Below are 20,911 nucleotides of genomic sequence, written 5' to 3' on the forward strand. Positions count from 1 at the left end.
CCCCAGAGCAGGAGGTGAAGGCTAAAACATTAACAGACTTCACAAAGACTTGGGAGAAGCACAGAGGAACCTTTGGTGCCAAAGAGCAAACAGACAGCAGAAGAATGACTTGGATCGCGCATCAGCTCCAGCGGGGACGGGAGGGGGGAGGGGACAGGGTGGCGCCTCACCTTGTCTGTCCGCGCACACCTCTGAAAGGACATTTTCTTCATCTCTTCACCGTGGTTCTCCGGAATGCACCCCGACTGAACAAGGGCATGAACCAAGTCATCTTCGATAGTCTTGAATTGGGAAGAGCCCACGTTTCTCTGCAGGAGGGAGGAGTAAAACCACAGGCGGGTACAGGCTCATCACCGAGACATGCCATTACGCACGTAGCGAGGTGGCGGGCTTTCACCCAGGCCTCTCACCTCTGTACACCACTGCACTTACAATAGAAGAGATTGTCGTCTCCGCGTCTTTTTAAACAACCAGGTCTCTGTTTTCATTTTCTGGTTTTGCAGCCCATTGATTTTTTTTTTTTTTTTTTTTTTTTTTTTAAAGGGATCTCATCTTTCAGCCTCCTGGAAGGGGGGCAGTGAGCTACCTAAGCTTGATCCCAGGTGCTTGTCAAGGGATCCTCACTACCCTATTCCCAAAATCCAAAACCAGACCAGCTATTCACAAAGTCGAGGATCACAACTTTTAGGATGCGTTTCACCACTTATATTGTGCTTACCTATACAGAACAGGGACTTCAAACTCGGCGTTTCCTCAACTAGAGTGCCATGGCCCTCTGGTGTGCCTTCAGATGTGATCAGGTGTGCCACGGAAAAGTCACCACTGCCTGATGCTTAGATCCAGACCAGCACCTGGGCTGTGCCCTCAGCGTCTCACAGCAACAAGAAATACCAGTGGTAGCTTTTAAGTGCGTAGGAATTATTTTCTGAGAAAGTGTGATCATGCACACCTGTTCTTCCTAGCAACATCATGAGCACTGGATAATTAATGGGTAGCACCCGGGGCATGGATGGCTGGGCCCTGCTTTGTGCAGCACACAACATCTCCTCCTCTTCCATCTCCTGAGTCCCCACAGCCTGTCCAATCCCCAGGTTGTGTGAGATGGGGGAGAGCGTGCACTGAGGACTTGATGTTGGGAGCAGCAGCAGCAGTAGCAGTAGCAGTAGCAGTAGCAGCAGCAGTAGCAGTAGAAGAGCTCTGGCAGCCACATGCAGTAGCCAAGGTAACTGACTGAGCCAGCTGCCACTGACTTCTCCCTACACTACACTTGTATATAGAGGAGCTGGTCCAACATGACAGGTTCATGTGCATCTCTGCCCCCCCCCCCCCGTTTCAAAAGTTGGAAGAGAGACTGATGGGGCTTTCAGTGCTTCCCTAGCTCTTCTTTTGGCTGTATGAGTCCTCCCCATGTCTTCACTGTCTGCTCCATGGAGGTTACTATGCCTTTGGCTTGAAAAGGTTAGGAACCACTGCTCTAACTCACTGTCAAACTACTACTTCTCCAACTAGGGCCACCAACAAGCTGTGTGTCAGAACATACAGGTTGAGCCAATAATTTTTCAAAGAAAGGTTGGCCTACAATCCACAGATGCACTAGGTCAAAAACTAAGACCAGATCAGCCTGTCTATGCGGGAGACTGTCTCTGCCAGTCTATCACCAATATCCTTGAATGACTTTTGCAGTGGACTCTCACCAGATGTGAGAGGCACAAAATCACCAAAAATCAAGAGTTGGCCAGAAAGCACAATGTACAATATGCAAAACAAAGCATTCAAGGCCAATAAACAATTTAATGCAGAGGCATCACATAAGCAACAATATAAATATAAAAGACATCATACCACCCATCCGTGTAGAATCATATCATTTAGTCACACACCAGGTCACATTTAATCATAGGTCTCCAATGTCCATTTTTTTGTATAATTCACATGCAGATAAAGGGAGCACGAAAGGGAGATGTACCTTTTGTGATTAAAGAAGTGACACTGCTGTAGTCCTTACTCTTGATGCAGACCGCCTTGAAACATAGTGTTATGTTGGATGCCTCCTAAGAATTCTTACTGCCTTGGACATCAACAAAGGGAAGTAAAATAAAATATTTTTATCTGCATATGAAATAAACAAAAAAAAATGGGCAGTGGACATCTATGATTAAATGTGATCCAGTGTGCGACTAAATTATTTGGTGCCACGTGGAATGAGGTCTTTTATATTTATATCATTGCTTATGTGATGCCTCTGCAATAAATTGTGTATTGGCCTTGAATGCTTAAAAATTGTAGATCTCTAAATAGGTTTATTGAGCGTTACAGTTTGCTGAACATGCGACTAGAATAAAGAATGTGGAATTATCAATTGTTCTTTGACAATTCCAGAACAGATACAATTTGTAAGCCAAGCTTTGCACTGTACATACCTGCATTCCATGGTAGCCTTTCCCAGAGTAGGACAGCAGCAAGACTACTTTCCTTTTGGGATATTTCTTGTTCTCCTCACTGAGATCCCACTTGTTGCCCTTAAATCGTTTGGCTTTGTGTTCATGGTCGCTATCATCGCTCACGCTCCTCGATTGCTTTGCATCGCCAGTCACCATCAATTCCCTCGCTGGAAGCAAGGCATCCTCTGTCACACTTTCAGCCATTTACCACAGACTACAAAATCTAAACAAAAATATAGGATCAGAAATGAACAGCTGTCACAAAGGTTTATTGAGCGTTACAGTTTGCTGAACATGCGACGAGAATAAAGAATGTGGAATTATCAATTGTTCTTTGACAATTCCAGAACAGATTCAGATCAGTCTCTAATAAAAAAAAAAAAAAAAAAAAGACAGAACAGAAAAGGTGTTAAAAAACACATTCTCGGTCTCATGGGAGTCCCCAGAAATTAAACCCTACCATGCCCCTGAGTCCCATCAGACCTCACCCCTACATCACACCCTCTCTCAAAGAAAGAGGGGTGCATGGGTGGTCCTATATTCCCCTTCCCTGAGACCTCCCCATGCACATCTCCAACTCCCCCTTCTCTGAAAGACAGCCTTCCTCCTGCAGCATCTTCCTCTCCCCGAGAGAAAGAAGTCCCCATTAACCTTCTCTCCCTTCCTCCCTGAAAGACAGACCCACCCACCTCCCCATGCACTTTCATCTCCCCCTACCTAAGAGACAGACATGTACTCAACCTCCCCTTATTGGATCCCCTTGCCGCAAAGCCGAACATAACTACCCGAGAGCGCCGGGGTCCACAGAGAGGGGAAGAGATCGCAGCGGGACTCGGTGGACGGGGCCACATGCAGCAAAGTAGCCTCGGTGCCGCTCTCGCTCTTCCCGGACCAGGAAGCCACCTGTCCTCCGCACACGTGCGAGCCGAACTCAAAAATCCACCAGCGGGGGCCCGCGAGGGACAAACTTCCTCCAGCTTGGGGGCGCATGCGTATGTCCATGGTGACAGCGCACGGGGCAAGCTGGGACGCATGCTCGTGCCGTTGGTGACAGCGCGCGGGGCAGGCTGGGACATGGCCGCTGGCAGCGCGGGTGGAGATGTGATGGGAGCAGAGCCGGGGCTGGGGGATTAAGTGGCAATCTGGTCCGGGATGCAAGGAGGTTGGAAATGTAGGAGAAAGAAAAGAATTATAGAGCGAGTCCCATGTGTGTACCCCCTCAAGGCCGTACGTTTAATGGGGAAAGGGCTTTTTTAGTTTTAGGATAAACCCATACATTTTTTGGGGAAAACCTTTCGTAAGCGGTTAGAAGCAAGGCTTAATTTGTAGACAAAAAGGGAGATGAGGCAGTGCGGAGTTAGTGTTAGGAGTGAGTTATTTCCTACACGCGCATATACAAACACCTGCAGAAGCACTGGGGCGGATAGGCATTCACCCCTTCCCAATTTCTTTCATGGCCTTTCAGTGGTGCCAAGAAATTGCACAAAAATCAAGGCCATGTGGCTGTTCCTGTCTTGGGATAAGCAGCTCCAACATGCTCTGCTTTCTCTGAGGCCCCAGGAATAATCCTGCCACCTCTAGGCTGATTTACACAGTTCTGGTACGTTTCTGGCAAGGAGCTGGAACTGATTTACCGCTAGAAAAAGGTGGCAGAACACTATTCTTGGTTGTTTTGCCGGAAACTAAGCCTTGGGTCACAGACACAAAAGCGGTTAAATTAGCACAAATTTGAAAATTGTGAACTGTAGTGCTTATCAAGGTCAGGATTGAAAAAGCCTTGACAACTGGCACTATTGCTCATAAGTTTCAAACGGGAGATAATTAAACTCCTTTTTGTGTCCGTTTTTAGCCCTGCAGCATCTGCTTCAGTATCACCCCTTCGCCTGTTCCTTGTACGCCGTTCTTCTGCTGCAGGCTGCTTGAAGGGGAGGGACTGAAGCAGAACATCCCTGCTCCTCTGCCTCTTAAGTCTGAAAAGAAGTGGTAGAATTGCGTTCCAGGCTGTTCCCCCACAAATTAAGCCCAGGTTAGAAAAACAGCTTTTAGTTCTGTGCCCCCTTTCTTTTTGATGGATGTTTTTTCTCCAACTTCTCCCATGACTTTTAGAAAGGTTAAGACATGGAGCATTTTAATTTAAATTTCTCCTTTTACTTGGTCTGTTTTATTATTAACTGTAATATGAATTCAAGAGGATTTTTATTGCTTTATGCTGATTATCATGCAATTTCTTTTATGCTTATATATTTGTGAGTTTATTATAATTCATCTGTTCTTGCTTTGTGACTGACTGAAGCAGTAATCAAACACATTTTAGTTTCTTATTTAGATACAGCAGCCATATTTTTAGGATAGGTATAAGTTAAATAGTTCAAGAGAGATCATACACAAAGTTTGACAAAGTGAAAACAAGAAAAATGCTAAAAAGCAAATTACAGTCAGCTACACCAATTAAAATCTGAAGTTTCAATAAAGGGCCTTATTCATGAAGGTAATTTTCCCATAGACACAGAATAGGAGAAAAGCCTTAATGAATCAGACAGAAAGACAGTAGCAGATTTATTTTGCATTATACAAATATACTTTTATTTATTACATTGAATTATGACATCACTGCTTTAACAATACCTTGGTAACCAGCTTACCATGACTCTAATGCTCTTGCATCATTAATTGTGACATCCCCTCTGTTAAATCAGAAATTAATGCTGGGCTGACCCCTTGGAAGTGGCTTTCTCTTCCTTCACTCTCCAGTTTGCAGCCAAGACAAGATGGACAATAAAGCACATCCATATCTGTTAGCCACTGATTGTTACAGACTCAAGACCTACAATGCCATGAATCCTTAAAAGCCATGTTTATCTTCCTCTTTGGTATCTTTCTCCATATTTATCTCACAGCAGGTAAGGGCTCCAGTAGCTGAACTGAGCCTGAAAGAAACTGGAATCTTTGGAGGTTGTGGTAACCTTTACTCCACTAGTAAAACACAGGATGGTGGCATGCAGGATCATATCTTTCCACGTCCTTTTAGGGTTACATTGATAACCGGTGCATTTTAGGTCACAATTAAGATCTACTGTCTAAACTTTTAAGGCCTGACATGATTTAGGATCAGAGTAGCTGGCCAAAAACTAAAGCAATATATTATAGAATATAATCTAAGATTGTATTATTTTAAATATTTATTAGTCAGACAATAATACATTTTAATCAGCCAGACCCCCAAACCTAAGTGCAAACTTAGGGCCTCATTTACTAAGCATTTTTCCCATAAACACAGAATGAGAGAAAAGTCTTAGCAACTCAAGACATTAGATTGTGAGCCCTCTGAGGACAGGGAAATACCTACAACATCTGAATGCAGTCTGCTTTGAAAATCACAAAATGCGGAATATAAATAAACAAAATGAAAAACATAAGAACAAAGTTCACCAGGCATCTTGAATGTAATCAAAAGCTTCTTGAACAAGAGAGCTATCTCAGGATGTCTAACCCCCACATACTCCTTAAGGTGGTGCTCCTTGTGCTCATTCCACAGAGAGAAAGGTGATTAGTGCAAGTCCTCACTGGATTTAAAAGCCACTTCTGAATGTTATACTGTAACTCTGCCTTAATTTCACTCAGGCCGATACAATAAGAAAGGTGGAAAACGGGCACTCCGTGTTGAGCACCCGCTCTCCCAACATGCACCCAGCCACCTCTCCTGGGCGTGCGATCCTGTATTTAAATGAGGGGGTCACGCTAAAAAGGAGGCACTAGGGCACATTATTGTCCCTAATGCCTCCTTATTAGCAGAAATCCAGGAGAGGTGGCTGTGAGCAGGTTCAGGAACCCAGCGCTAAATTTTGCTCAATTTTACAAGTGTCAGTTTTCCAAACCCGCTGACATGCAGTAAAATTGAGCATCTGTTTTCCTAACCTGACTGGTCGGCACATTTTATTTTTTTAAACATTTTTGGTTCCTCCGACTTAATATCGCTAGGATATTAAGTCTGAGGGTGTACAGAAAAGCTGTATACTTTTTTGGACTGCTCAGAAATTAACGCCTGCCCTTAAAATGTGCAGCTTGGCCACACACTTTTTTCAGTATCCCGGGTGCATAACTAATAGCCTCATCAACATGCATTTGCATGCGATGAGCACTATTAGTTTCGGGGGGGGGTTGGACATGCGTTTTTGACATGCTACGCCCCTTACAGTTTAAGGGGTAGTGGACGCACGTCAAAAATACCATATGTTAAACAGTGCACCTTACAGTATTGGCCTGACTGGTGATGAAAGGTAGATTATCATACTTTAATAACTAGTTTAGAATTCTAAGGAAAAAAACTTAGGTGTAAGTTAAATATTTTTAGGCATCCGGAATTTCTTTTTTCACTTTCCTGTTTTGTCTAGTTTTGTTTTGATTGCTTTTATTTTATTTTATTTATTTAAAATTTTATATACCACTCAAATTATCCAACGCTACCAGGATGGTTTAAAATAAAAACACATGCAAATTATAAAAATAAGAATAAAAACATTTACTTCACATCCTCAACCACAGGTTACATGTCCAGTTAACATATTAACAGCCATCATATTCTACGATTTCCATACCCAATGAGACATATCTATGCTACTGATCACATCCAGTATGGTCTAGGAATAAAAGCCTTTAACCAACTTATGAAACCTTAAAAAGTTTTCTTCCCAACCTCATTTCCTTTCCCTCCCTCCAGGCACCCTCGTTTTCTCCCCAATCTCTTCAGCTTTCTTTCACTCCCTTCAGTCTCTCCTGCTTGCTGGCAATTGCCAAGTTCTCCTGGACCCTGCCATCAGCAGTCACCACCACCACTCTCCCAAATTCCCCTTGGCAGCAGCCGCTGCAACCTTCCTATCTCCATCTTGGGTCCAGGCCCCAAATTGAAGGTGCCTAGGTGACCTGACAACTGGAAGTTTTCCAGCCTTGCTAAGACAATTAGAAAAGAGCTTACTATGATACCGTGACAAGATAGAATTCTATATAGTTTGTATGAAGCAATGACCTGGATTTTTGAAGGAGTAAAAATGAAAAAAAATAACCTGCCAAAAATACCTTTTTTTAACCCAACAGTTAAAAAGTTAGTGACTTATAGAAATGTGACTCACTGGTTCCTCTTCATGCTGTATAGACTATATAATAAATGAACTTAGGGAATTCTGCAGTCCTACTGAATCACTCTGCTGACAAAAGCTGTGGCTGATTTTAGTTCTAGTCAATGTAAAGGTAGCACAAACAATGTTTGATGAGATTTGTTATACTCTGACAGATGTGAAGGTCCATTACAATGTTGTGGACCTAGTGAATACCAGATGTGTACAATCCTGTCTTTCAGTTGTAATAGGAACAGAGCAAATAATAGATATTTAAGGATAATGGCACTGACACTTACAAAGAAGGTGAGTTTCTGGGGGAAGGGGAAAGGTAGCCTTAGCAATGAAACCAGCTTGGGAGGACAGGGTAAACATCTTAGGTCTGCATATTTATCTGCCTCATAGGTGAGGTCTCAGGAGAATCAGCATGATCAGAATCAATAAAATATGTCCTCCTTTACAGCTTTACAAGTCAGAAATCTCACCATACTGGAGAAAAAAATGGAGGTGTGGAATGGCACCCGGCTTCTCATCCCCTGCCATTTTGAGACAAACATGCCCTTTGCACCCAGAGAGTTGCGGGTAGAGTGGAGAGTGAGTAAACTGAATGCATCCCACCTTCCCATTCTGAGGATTATAGACACCATGGTGGAACCAGTGCCCCAGCCCAACGACTACAACAGCAGAGCTCAGATGTACGTGTCACATATACCCGATGGCAACTGCTCTTTGGTCATTAATCCTGTCCACCAAAACGACTCTGGCACTTATGAGGTGCAACTCTCCACCAACAGTGAGACGGAAGCAGACCAGACCCAGCAAGTTGAAATTGTGGTCTCCGAAAGGAAAGGTGAATATCCACTTTAATTCTAAAGCCCATCAGTGTATGCAGTTCTATACAGTAACAACAGCAGCATATACAGTCAGTTAGTGTTTGGGTCATTGGATGCAGCCTGTTGTAGATCTATAGCCATATGTGTTCGCACCGTTCTTAGATATGATGGATCTGTGCATCTATGTATAGAAAGCTCTATGGATCTATATCACTGTAAGCACATACAGATATGTGTGTAGTGCGGCCCTGCGCAGGTGCCTCGTACAAATGTATACAGATGTCATAGAGCTACATAAGGGGCTGTCATGTGTCAGCATGGAGATATTTGGGCTGTCCCCTTTGTGGGTCTGGTCATGAGCTTCTTAGCCTTAGGGCCTGATTCACTAAGCCAAAGGTGGCCAACTTCAGTCCTCAAGAGCCACCGACAGGTCTGGTTTTCAGGATATCCACAATGAATATGCCTGAGATTGATTTGCATAAAATGGAAGCAGTGCAGACAGATCTCTCTCCAGCATATTCATTGTGGATATTCGGAAATCCTGGTTTGTTTGTGGTTCTTGAGGTCCAGACATGGCCACCCCTGCACTAAGATCCCCCCCCCCCCAATAATGGAAGAAGCACTTTAGCTTCGTAAATCATACCCTTTGTTTGGAAATGTTCCTGTTTACCTTCTGCCAATAAAAATCAGTGTTGGTCTCAGACAAAAAGAGATGTGTTGGAGGCTGTGAGTGCAAGTTCAGTTGTGCCAAGAATAAATAACATTTTTCTGTGCAGTGTAGGGCCAGGATGTCTGCAGCAGTGTCAGAGAAGGCAGACTGTATACAGAGAGTGCTTTGTTTTATAACACACCTTTTTTTGCACTGAAGGCAATCATCAATAAATGGATGTTAACTTCCCTCTGTAAACATAGATACTTTATTGTTGATCCCATAATTCATATAAAAACTTCTACTATGCCAAGTTTTGCAAATTATTCTTTTCAACATTAGAGGGCGCCAAAGGTGCACACACTTTAAAAATAAAAACGGAAAAGCAGAACTGCTCATGAGAGTTTGCAAAAAGAAGGCAGGATGTGTAGATTCAGCACTGAGATGCTGCAGAATATATGCAAAAAGATTTGTGAAAGTCCTCATGCTGCCAAGCATGCATAACAGAAATCTTGGGGCATGTATTTCTGTAGAAATCAAAATGGACTCCCTAAGCCATCTAATCCGCAGCTAACATAAAACAGTTCGCCTATGTATGACAATACATAGGTATGACAATACCAACCAATCACTACAATGTTTTACTTCTTGTTAAACTTTTTATCTCTCCTCTAACTCTAATCCCAGTTAGAATAACCCCTATTTTATTGTAACTTTTTCTTCTATGCACATGCTATACTTTTGTAATGTATACTCTTACGTTTTAGCTATGTACGTTATAATGTATTGCTCACCCCTTGTTTTATGTAAACTGACATGATACGAACTTCCGTGAATGCCGGTATAGAAAAACACAAATAAATAAATAAATAAAATAAATTTAATCATGCTTTATTAGCACCTATCGGAACCCTATAAAAAATATGTAAAACCTAACTCTTCTGTGGTCTCAATAATCACACATGTTTTCTGTCCCTTCCTAACATGTGCTTCTGTTCTCCATTATTAGATAAAATGATTCTGGCCCTGTGTGCTAAGCATTATTCCTATAGACACAAAATGGGGAAAAGCCTATAGTACATCAGACCTTATTAGAGACACACATGGCTTTTCTCTTTGAAAGTAAGCACTTCATTAGAAGAACTTAAATGAGGAGCCCGAATTCTGTGACCTTCCACTACAGTTAAGGTTTCCGGCAGAAGGAGTGTTGCAGTAAGTTCTGTATTTATCTCAAAGGAACCAAATCGTGCTCCATAATTTCACAGAACATGTGCCACCAGCATGCTCGCCTTTATGTACAGAACTGTGGACAGAAACCAAACCCAACAGAAACTTTCCAGCCTTAAACAACTCCAGTGAACCATCTGATGTTTTCACTGAACTACAGTCAGGAGAACTAGGATGCAAGTTCAAATCCCCTCATCCCATATTTCCTGAACATATCCTAGATTAGTCCAGAAAAGTGGGTTTTGCATCCCTGCCAGCAGATGGAGGCAGAGAACAAAAACGTTGAGGCACTTAGTATTTCTGTCTCCAGCAGTTGGTAGAGGTGCAAAACTGCAGTTCTGACTGAGAGTTAGCTTTGGAATAAGAAATCTGATCAGCTGTCCGAGGTGTTAGGTTCCTTTGTGAGCCATCCCTCGGGTCGAGCCAGGCAACCAGGGGGTTATACACCTGATGCAGTAGCCTGCAGTGCCGGAGCCCTTGATAACAAGGGGACTGGCTTCTTCTTAGGCTTATAAGTCCCCTCCTGCCAACTGCTGTTTCAGTTAAGGGGGCGGATGGATCCTCCACAGGGGGTGCAAAGGCCAGAAGGGTCTCCCATGGCTCGAGAGCTTCGGCTTTGGTATGGGGGGGGACGGACACCTCACTTTCAGCCGTGCCTGCAGAGAATTGCGGCCAGGGTGTTACATCTGGCTGGAACTCCAGAGATTCCCCTCCTCCACTCTCTCCTGCGGTGGAGGCTGCTAAGGATGGCCAGGAGGAGGGTGCAGACTCGGACAGCCTCCTTGCACAGAGGATCGACGATCCGGAGGAGTTTTCTCCGGAATTTGGCCTGCTGTTACACAGAGTGTTCCTGGCTAGGAAGGGTGCAGGAGAGAAGAGATGCAGGGGACATCGGCCAGTCTCACCCAAAAGACTAAGGATTAGAGATGTGAATCGTGTGATCGATCGTCTTAACGATCGATTTCGGCTGGGAGGGGGAGGGAATCGGATCGTCGCAGTTTGGGTTTTTTAAATATCGTGTAAATCGAAAACCAGCACACTAAAACATCCCTAAAACCCACCCTGACCCTTTAAAATAAATCCCCCACCCTCCCGAACCCCCCCAAAATGCCTTAAATTACCTAGGGTCCAGAGGAAGGGTCCCGGTGTGATCTTTTACTCTCGGACCTCCGGTGTGTTGTAGAAATGGCGCCGGCGCTACCTTTGACCTGTCATATGACAGGGCAAAGGTAGCGCCGGCGCCATTTTGTTTTTTTGTCCCCCGACGGCAGGAGCGTAGGAGATCGCTCCCGGACCCCCGCTGGACTTTTGGCAAGTCTTGTTGGGGTCAGGAGGCCCCCCCAAGCTGGCCAAAAGTCCCTGGGGGTCCAGCGGGGGTCCGGGAGCGATCTCCTACGCTCCTGACGTCGGGGGACAAAAAACAAAATGGCTCCGGCGCTACCTTTGACCTGTCATATGACAAGGCAAAGGTAGCGCCGGCGCCATTTCTACAACGCACCGGAGGTCCGAGAGTAAAAGATCACACCGGGACCCTTCCTCTGGACCCCAGGTAATTTAAGGCATTTTGGGGGGGTTCGGGAGGGTGGGGGATTTATTTTAAAGGGTCGGGGTGGGTTTTAGGGTTGTTTTAGTGTGCCGGTTTTCCCGCCCTCCCCCTTCCCCTCCCCCTCCCCCTGATTTACGATTTTTTGACGATAAATCGGGGGAATTGTTATTTTGACGATTTAAAATATATCGGACGATATTTTAAATCGTCAAAAAACGATTCACATCCCTACTAAGGATGGCATTGGCGGGCAGGTCTGGGGAGTTGCTTAAGCGCCTGGGGTTGCGTCGAGCTGGGGGAAAACCCCAGGGACCTAGATGACTTGGATGAGATGCAGGATCCTGCGTCACTACAGAGAGCAGACCCGGACATGGAACCAGATGGGGGTCAAAATCCTGATCCTGATTTAAATAAGGATGATCCAGATCTCAATGAGGGTCCTGTGTCTGAAGGAGATGACCCTCGGGTGGTCCATCTATTTAAGACGGAGGAGCTGCGCCCTCTCATTCCTCAGGTGTTGGAGTAATTGGGGGTTAAGCAGGAAGAGTTGGATAATGATGGTGTGAATCCGGTCCTGGATGGACTGTGGGGTCCTCCTAGTGCCTTTCCATTGCCTAAGAAGATCCGGAAGCTGATCAGCCAGGAGTGGGATTCCCTGGAAGCAAGCTTGAAGGTTGTTAGGGCCATGGCGAAGCTTTATTCTTGAATGGAGGAGCATTTGGATCACCTAAAGATGCCTAAGGTGGATGTAGTGGTCTCGGCAGTGACTAAGAAGACCACAATCCTGGTTGCGGGTTCAGCTGCTCTCAAGGATGTTCAGGACCGCATGATGGAGATTCAATTGAAGCACATGTTTGAGGTGTCGGCCTTAAGTCTCCGAGCTGCAGTGTGTGCAAGCAAGATGCAGTGGGCTTGCTTGTGCTGGATTCAGAAGGCTCCAGAGCACACATTTACCAGGACCCTCAGTCCCGTCTAGTTGGCCCAGCTGGAGGGGCCTATGTGGCTTATGCGTTGTATGATGTCTGCGAATGTCCGCCAGGAGCATGATCTCGGCGGTGGCTGCGCTCAGGCTTCTGTGGTTGCGCAATTGGTCGGCAGACATGTGGTCCAAGGCTCAGCTGTGTAATCTTCCTTTTAAGGGGAAATTGCTATTCGGGGAGGAGCTGGATCAGCTGATGAAGTCCCTAGGGGAATCCAAAGAGAACAGACTGCCGGTGAATAAAAAGAGCACTAAGAATGTCTTTCCACCTCGGTTCCATTTTCGGGATTCAAGGAGGTTCATTCCGGAAGAGGGGCCTCAACCTCGGGGCTGAAGTAGTTGTTTGGACATCAGCAGCCCTTTCAGGGGACCGGCAGATCCTCCAGAGGCGGTTCCAGTCAGGGCACCAGAGAGGGTAAAGCCTTACAGTGAAGCCAGGCTCATCCACTCTTTGGTGGAAGCGGTAGGGGCAGATTGTCCATTTTTACGAAGAGTGAGCTGAGATCACCTCAGACCGGTCAGGGAAGCCCAGTCAGGGAAGCCTTTCTGGAGTCCCACTGCTCGTCTCGCAGCAAACAGGACACAGGTGAGGGGGACTCTGCAAAGGTTGCTAAGCTTAGAAGCCATAATTTCGGTTCTGCTGAATGAGCAAGGACGGGGGAGGTACTACATTATTTTGTGGTGCCCAAAAAGGAGGGCACCTTCTGTCCCATTTTGGATTTGCAAAAGGTAAACTTTGCCTTGCGGGTACCACGTTTCCAGATGGAGACTTTGCATACAGTGATAGCTGCGGTCCGCAAAGTTTTGGTCAGATCCAAGTTCCTAGCGTCCTTGGATCTGACAAAAACTTACCTCCATATTCCCATTCGAAAGGACCATCAGAAGTTTCTGCGGTTTATGGTGCTGGGACAGTAGTTCCAGTTTTGGGCCCTTCCCTTCGGGTTGGCTACGGCTTGCCAAACCTTCACAAAGGTGATGGAAGTAGTGGCAGCAGCCTTGAGATGAGAAGGGGTCCTGGTACATCCATATCTAGATAATTGGCTTATTCAGGCAAAGACAGAGGAGTACTGTTGGTCCGTGCAACGAGTGATGAACACCCTCAGTTCTCTAGGTTGGGTGAGCAATGCGGCAAAGAGTCACCTGGTTCTGTCGCAGTCATTGGAGTATCTAGGAGCCCGCTTTGATACCCAGAAAGGCAGAGTTTTTCTGATTGTGGACAGGCTGGCGAAGTTGCAAGCACAGGTGACATTGCTCTTGCATCTGCCAGTGCCAAAGGTCTGGGATTACTTACAGGTACCAGGCTCCATGGCCTCAATGTTGGATTTGGTTCGGTGGGGTTTTTCTCACATGAGTCCATTGCAAAAGGCGCTTTTGTCCAAGTGGAATCTGTTGTCGTAGGAGTATCATCTGCTGTTACCTCTTAGAGGAGAATCCAGGTCCAGTCTTTCTTAGTGGCTATTGAGGAACAACCTGGAAAAGGGAGTGGACCTGGATGCCCTGGACTGGGTGATTGGTGACCACAGATGCCAGCCTCAAGGACTGGGGGGCAGTATACCTGTGTCATTCAGCCCAGGGTCTTTGGTCAGTATCAGAGATGTCCTGGTCGATCAATTACCTGGAGACAAGGGTGGTGCGCAGAGCCCTGGAGTTGTTCCTGCCTTTGGTCCAGGGATGGATGGGTCGAGTGTTTTCGGACAATGCGACAACGGTGGTATACATCAACCACCAAGGAGGGATGAAGAGTTATGCTGTGGCTCGGGAGACTCAGCTATTGTTTGTGTGGGTGGAGTGTCTTCTTGAGGGAATTGTGGCCTCACACTTTGCAGCAGTGGACAACGTGCAGGCGAATTTCCTCAGCAGGCAACAGCTATATCCTGGAGAGTGAGAACTGTCCCCGGAAGCCTGCAATCACATTTGTGCCAGATGGGGTGTTCCTCAGTTGGACCTCATGACAATGCGGGACAATGCAAAGACGACAAGATTCTTCAGTTGCAGAAGGGAGTCCAGTTTGGTAGGGATAGATACTCTGGTGTGTCCGTGACCAACCAGGATTCTTCTGTATGTATTTCCTCCCTGGACACTCGTTGGTTGAGTTTTGCGGCATATAGACTCGCACCCAGGGACGGTGGCGTTGGAGTGGCCATGATGTCCATGGCTCGGGGATTTGGTGTATCTGGTGATTGACAGGCCTCTTCGGTTGGCTCACCTGCCAGGTTTGCTGCAATTATATAAGAACATAAGAAAATGCCATACTGGGTCAGACCAAGGGTCCATCAAGCCCAGCATCCTGTTTCCAACAGTGGCCAATCCAGGCCATAAGAACCTGGCAAGTACCCAAAAACTAAGTCTATTCCATGTTACCATTGCTAATGGCAGTGGCTATTCTCTAAGTGAACTTAATAGCAGGTAATGTACTTCTCCTCCAAGAACATATCCAATCCTTTTTTAAACACAGCTATACTAACTGCACTAACCACATCCTCTGGCAACAAATTCCAGAGTTTAATTGTGCGTTGAGTAAAAAAGAACTTTCTCTGATTAGTTTTAAATGTGCCCCATGCTAACTTCATGGAGTGCCCCTAGTCTTTCTATTATCTGAAAGAGTAAATAACCGATTCACATCTACCCGTTCTAGACCTCTCATAATTTTAAACATCTCCATCATATCCCCCCTCAGCCATCTCTTCTCCAAGCTGAAAAGTCCTAACCTCTTTAGTCTTTCCTCATAGGGGAGCTGTTCCATTCCCCTTATCATTTTGGTAGCCCTTCTCTGTACCTTCTCCATCGCAATTATATCTTTTTTGAGATGCGGCGACCAGAATTTCTGATCGGGAGGATCGCTTTTATCTTGCGGCTTGGCTTTTGAATGGCGACGTTTGCGCCTGAAGGGATATTCAAAACCAGTAATCTCCCCTATGCTCCAGGCTAGGAGGCCTTCTACGTCTATGGCGTATGTTAGGGTTTGGAAAGTGTTTGCGTTCAGGTGTCTTCAACAGAGGCTGGACCCGCTGTCGGTGGGAGTCTCTCACATTTTGTCCTTTCTGCAACAGGTCTTGTCCAAGGGCCTAGCCTATAGTTCGCTTCACATTCAGGTTTCAGCCTTGGGTTTGTCTTGGGGGCAAATTCCGAGGAAGGTCTTGTTCTCTCATCCCGATGTAGTACATTTCCTGAAGGGGGTTAAGCATTTGCAGCCTCTGGTTCGGAGGTGTGTCCGGATTGGAACCTCAGCTTAGTTTTGCGGGTTCTCTGTGGCGCACCCTTTGAGCCTTTAAAATGTGCCTCCTTGAAGGAATTGACGTTGAAGACAGTTTTCCTGGTTACTATATGTTCAGCCAGGCGGATTTCCAAGCTTCAGACGCTTTCGTGTCGGGATCCATTTTTGCATATTGCAGATCTCAGGTGATTGTTATATACGGTTCCCTCCTTTTTGCCAAAAGTGGTGTCTTCTTTTCATGTGAATCAGACAGTTGAAGCTTCTGGCTTTTCCGGAATGGTCTAGAGCAGTGGTTCTCAACTGGTGTGTCGCGACACACCGGTGTGGTCGCCAAGCACACGCAGGTGTGTCCTCCACACTTCCTGGTCCCCTACTGACCCAGCTGCTCCCCCTACCCGAGCAAGATAGTCCTCCACCCGGGCTTAAAAAACGCTTGAAAGCCCGGGTGGAACGCGGCAGGAGAGCAGGAGTCAGCGAAACCGGTATGCTCTCTTCTTCCCGCCCCGCGGCCCGGAAGAGGAAGTGGTAAGCAGTGGGTGCGTGCGCGGGAAGAAGAGACCATGCTAGTGTGGGCAGCATCGGCCCGAAGAAAAGAGAGGCACGGTCTGAGGAATGAGCAGCGCAGCTCAGAGAAAAACGAAGAATGTCGTCAACCCCCGCAGCCGATGGGACTCCTTGCTCCGCGAGGGCTGAAAATGAAGTAGGTTGCTGCTGCCTTTAGGGTTAGAAATGGAGGAGGCTGCTGCTGCCGCTAGTTCGGGGGAGGGGAGAGTGAGTGAATGAGCAAGCATGTGTGTTGAGATCCGCTGTGTGTGTGTGTGAGCTGAACTAGCATGTATGTGAATGATTAGAGCCTGTACATGTGAAAGAGAATATGTGTGTGATTGAGAGCTGGTTTAGGTGAGGGAGCATGTGAGTATGTGATTGAGAGCCTGGTGTAATGAGAGAAGAGAGAGAGCATGTTTGTAAGCATATGGAGTGAGAGTCTTGTGTGAGAGAAAAGGACAGCATGTATGTGTGTGATTGAAAGCCTGTGTGTGTGTAAGCCTGAAAGATGACAGCATGAGTGTAAATGTGTAATTAAGAGCCTATATAAGTGAGAGAAGAAAAAGCAATGTGTATATGTGAGCGATTGTGAGCCAGTGTGAGAGAGAGAGAGAGGAGAAAGTTCCAAGCAAACCATCCCTCCTCTTGCTAATTCAAAACAATCTCAGGGCACCTGGATATCCACACGTTCCCAGGTATGCAGAGCAAAACATTTTTTGTATCCTTATTATTTTCTTACTGAGTCTTTGTGTCTGCTATTTTAAAATATTTTATTGGTATCTAGAAATTTTTATATAAGTTTTTAATTATTGGATATTCCATTCATCCACTGTTTTGAAATAATCTGTTCTTTTGTTAGTATGGTTTTTACTGCTACTGATTTTATATTTCTGGGTTGTTTTATAAGGATGGGTTCAGATACAATATGTATCTTTTCCTTGTGTCATTCTTAACAATAAAAATAATACTGGACCTTTATTTTTTATTTCTGCCGTACATTGTAATGAGCAGTGTGTCACACATGTGAACGTTGGTCCTGTCAGGTGTGTCACGATGGGAAAAAGGTTGAGAACCACTGGTCTAGAGAGTCTCCACAAGAAAGAGATCTTCATCTTCTGGATGTGCGTCGAACTCTGTTGCACTATTTGAAGGTCACTATAGCGTTTGATGGTCAGATAATCTTTTTGTGTTCGGTAGAGTGAAGAAAGGAGAGAAAGCCTCTAGATGGCTGAAGGAGACCATTTGCTCAGCCTATATTTGTAAGGGTCACAAAAACCTGATGGGCCTCAAGGCACATTTGACTAGAGTTCAGGCAGCCTCTTGGGCGGAGTGTCAGTTGGTGTCTCCCGGAGATTTGTAGGGCCGCGGTGTGGTCCTCGCTACATTACTTTCACCAAACATTACCATTTGGATGTTCAAGCGCAGGAGGATGCAACTTTTGGTGAGTGTGTTAAGAGCAGATTTTTCAGGTGCTCTCTGGTCTAGGAGTGCTTGGGTACATCCCACTTGTCTGGGACTGATCTGAGTATGTTCAGGAAAGAAAAATTGGTTCGTACCTGCTAATTTTTATTCCTGTAATACCACTGATCAGTCCCAGAGCCCTGCCCCCGATCTATTGCTACCCGAAAGACTGAATTCCTGGTGAATTTTAGACGCTGTTATCAGATAATTTTTCACACAATTCAAAAGTTGTATTTTTGGTTCTGAGTTAAGTGGTTAGCAAACGGTTTTTTTGGCTCAAGGTATTTTACTTTCCAGTTCACAGGGGGTTCCAACCCTGGGTTTTCAGTTCACCTTGTGATAGGGGACAGGTCCAATCTGAGGGACTGCAGGTGGCACTCTGTTATGTAGCAGTGCTTCAAAAGTTTTTGTTCTCTGCCTCCATCTGCTGGTAGGGATGCAAAACCCAGTTGTCTTGGCTGAATCTCTGGGTATTACAGGAACAAAAATTAGCAGGTAAAAAACCAATTTTCCTTTATGTTGGTTTAATCTCTCACGTTGCCCTCAATTTATACAAATCTGTATGGTATAATAACATTACGTACTTGTTATCCCTTGCCCTTTGAAAAGCTGTTATAAAGTCCTCGGGCCCAAACTTTGCTGCCTGGGCTATCCACCCTAGAGGGGCTACATATTTGCTTTTGGGGGTTTTAAATCGAGTTGGGTAAGTGATGCCATATCATCCAAGTTATTACTAATGGCAGCCTTTCTTGCAATTAATTGTCAGATACTTTACCTGGCCTGGAGAAGACCTGACGGATGAGAGGAAGGAAGAGACATCAAGGAGAGGAGTCTGCAGACAACCAGCCAGAGGAGAGGGCAGGGGAAAAGGACTGGTTGGAAGCAGCCATCCAGGTTACCAAGACCCCCTTAACAGTCACCAAAGAAGTAGATACCAAGCTAATGAACTTTACCATGGAATTGTATTTCTTTCTGAGGCAGAACCGGGCATGGCTGATCTTTCTGGCTATTCTAATGGTGACCTTATTCCTGCTATTCGTGCTGGGATTCTGTAGCAGGGCTCATATTTGGGTAAGTAGACACCTTTTTGCCTCTTTCTAATTTTTCATGCTTAAAGCAACCCAGAACCCTTTTTTGTTTTCAAGAAGCTGCTTTCATTCTCTACCCTGCTGCACATGGCTCTCTGGGGCAGAGTCTGCAAATAGGGTTATTTTGCACATACCTTGACAAGGATGGCCTTCATTCGTTAGCCATTCTCCTATTAGGAGTTTGGGTGTGTGGTTTTTAGGGTTAGAGGAGCAGTTCTTCTGGCTAGCACTGGCTGATCTCACTATCAGGCTGATACAGTAAAAAATTGCGGGAGAGCGGGCGAGCACCCAGGCCACTCTCCTGTGTGCGCGATTCAGAAAAAAATTTATTCAAATTAGGGCCCGCGGTAAAAGGCGCTAGGGACACTAGCGGCGTCCCTAGCGCCTCTTTTTTGACAGGAGCGGCAGCTGTCAGCGAGTTTGAAAGCGACTCTCAATTTTGCCGGCGTCGGTTCTCAAACCTGCTGACAACCACGGGTTCGGAAACCGGACACTGGCAAATTGAGCGTTCGGTTTTTCAACCCGCGGGCCAATTTAAAAAAATTTTTTTTTTTTAATTATTTTTAACTTTTGGGACCTCCGACTTAATACTGTCATGATAGTAAGTCGGAGGGGTGCACAGAAAAAGCAGTTTTTACTGCTTTTCTGTGCACTTTCCTGGTGCCCGGAGAAATTAACGCCTACCTTTGAGTAGGCGCTAATTTCTGAAAGTAAAATGTGCGGCTTGGCTGCACATTCGCTTTCTGAATCGCACGGGAATAACTAATAGGGTCATCAACATGCATTTGCATGTTGCGGGCGCTATTAGTTTCGGGGGGGGGGGGGGGGGGGTTGGACGCACGTTTTCGACGTGCTGTTTATTACCCCTTACTGAATAAGGGGTAAAGCTAGCGCGTCGAAAACAGACATCCAAATGCGGGTTAACAGCTGGAGTGCACTGTACTGTATCGGCCTGAAAGTATGACCAATGCTGAGTGCTAATATCCTTGAATCTAAACCTTAAGATGGGATGGTTATAAAAGCATTTTATACTTTTCCTCCATTATTTGTCCCTCTTGTGTTAGGGCTGCAACCTCACCTCAGGTCAACCGAACTGGCTGATCTAGTCCTAGGTTTGCCCCATTGCATGCATGGATCCCATAGTTTTATTTTCTTAGGGAAATCAATGGAGAAGAAAGTAAGAACTTCAAATTCCTGTATGCAAATGGGGGTAAACCAGGCCTGGATCAGCCTGGGTGAGCTGGGGCATGTAGTAGCATCTCGGGTGATATTCCTGCCTATACCCATTCAGCAGCGATATGACTAACTAAACAAGCTTTCTTGTTACCTGCATGTTTGTTTGTTTTTTTAAAGGAGCTAGTGCTACACGGTAGCACTTTCATTTCATGATGAGGCATTGTGCTTCCTGCAAGCATGGATCCTGGGGATATTGCACACGTTTCATGCATGCAGCATGTTTGCTACAGCCAGTTAGCTCTGAAAAGTGATTGCTGGCTCCCTTTGCACAGTGGTTCTCCTCAGGGACACCTAGCCAGCAGTCAGGTTTTCAGGATGTCCACAATGAATAGGAATGAGGTAATTTGCATACAGTAGAAGCAGAGCATACAAATCAATCTCATGTCTATTCATTGTGGCTATCCTAAACCCCCTGACTGGGCTGAAAGCACTACCCTACTCCCTGAATCTCAAGTAATAATGAAAGCAATAATACCAGCAGCAGGCTATTGCACTTGTTATTACAGCCAGCAGACTTGTTCTTCATTCTTGATCTTGTTTGTTAATCCCATCATCGTAGAGGAGATGATTTTCCATGATA

The 20,911-nt window shown here is 45.6% G+C and overlaps 1 protein-coding gene across 2 annotated transcripts in view; it reads right to left on the reverse strand.

The window, feature by feature from the left end:
* LOC115082553 (tRNA pseudouridine synthase A-like) overlaps positions 1–3,366 on the reverse strand; it is a 29,984-nt gene extending 26,618 nt beyond the window's left edge. The window contains exons 1-3 of one of the 2 annotated variants that reach the window (XM_029586769.1): positions 3,227–3,366; positions 2,421–2,664; positions 171–308 (exon numbers count right to left, since the gene is read on the reverse strand). In XM_029586769.1, the coding sequence (XP_029442629.1) occupies positions 171–308; positions 2,421–2,645 (363 nt within the window). In that variant the 5' untranslated portion in view covers positions 2,646–2,664; positions 3,227–3,366. The remainder of the gene's footprint in view (positions 1–170; positions 309–2,420; positions 2,665–3,226) is intronic. The other variant, XM_029586770.1, reaches the window with a different exon arrangement.
* Positions 3,367–20,911: the final 17,545 nt, after the last annotated feature.

Source organism: Rhinatrema bivittatum, unplaced genomic scaffold, assembly GCF_901001135.1.
Source record: "Rhinatrema bivittatum unplaced genomic scaffold, aRhiBiv1.1, whole genome shotgun sequence".
NCBI classification, from domain to species: Eukaryota; Metazoa; Chordata; class Amphibia; order Gymnophiona; family Rhinatrematidae; genus Rhinatrema; species Rhinatrema bivittatum.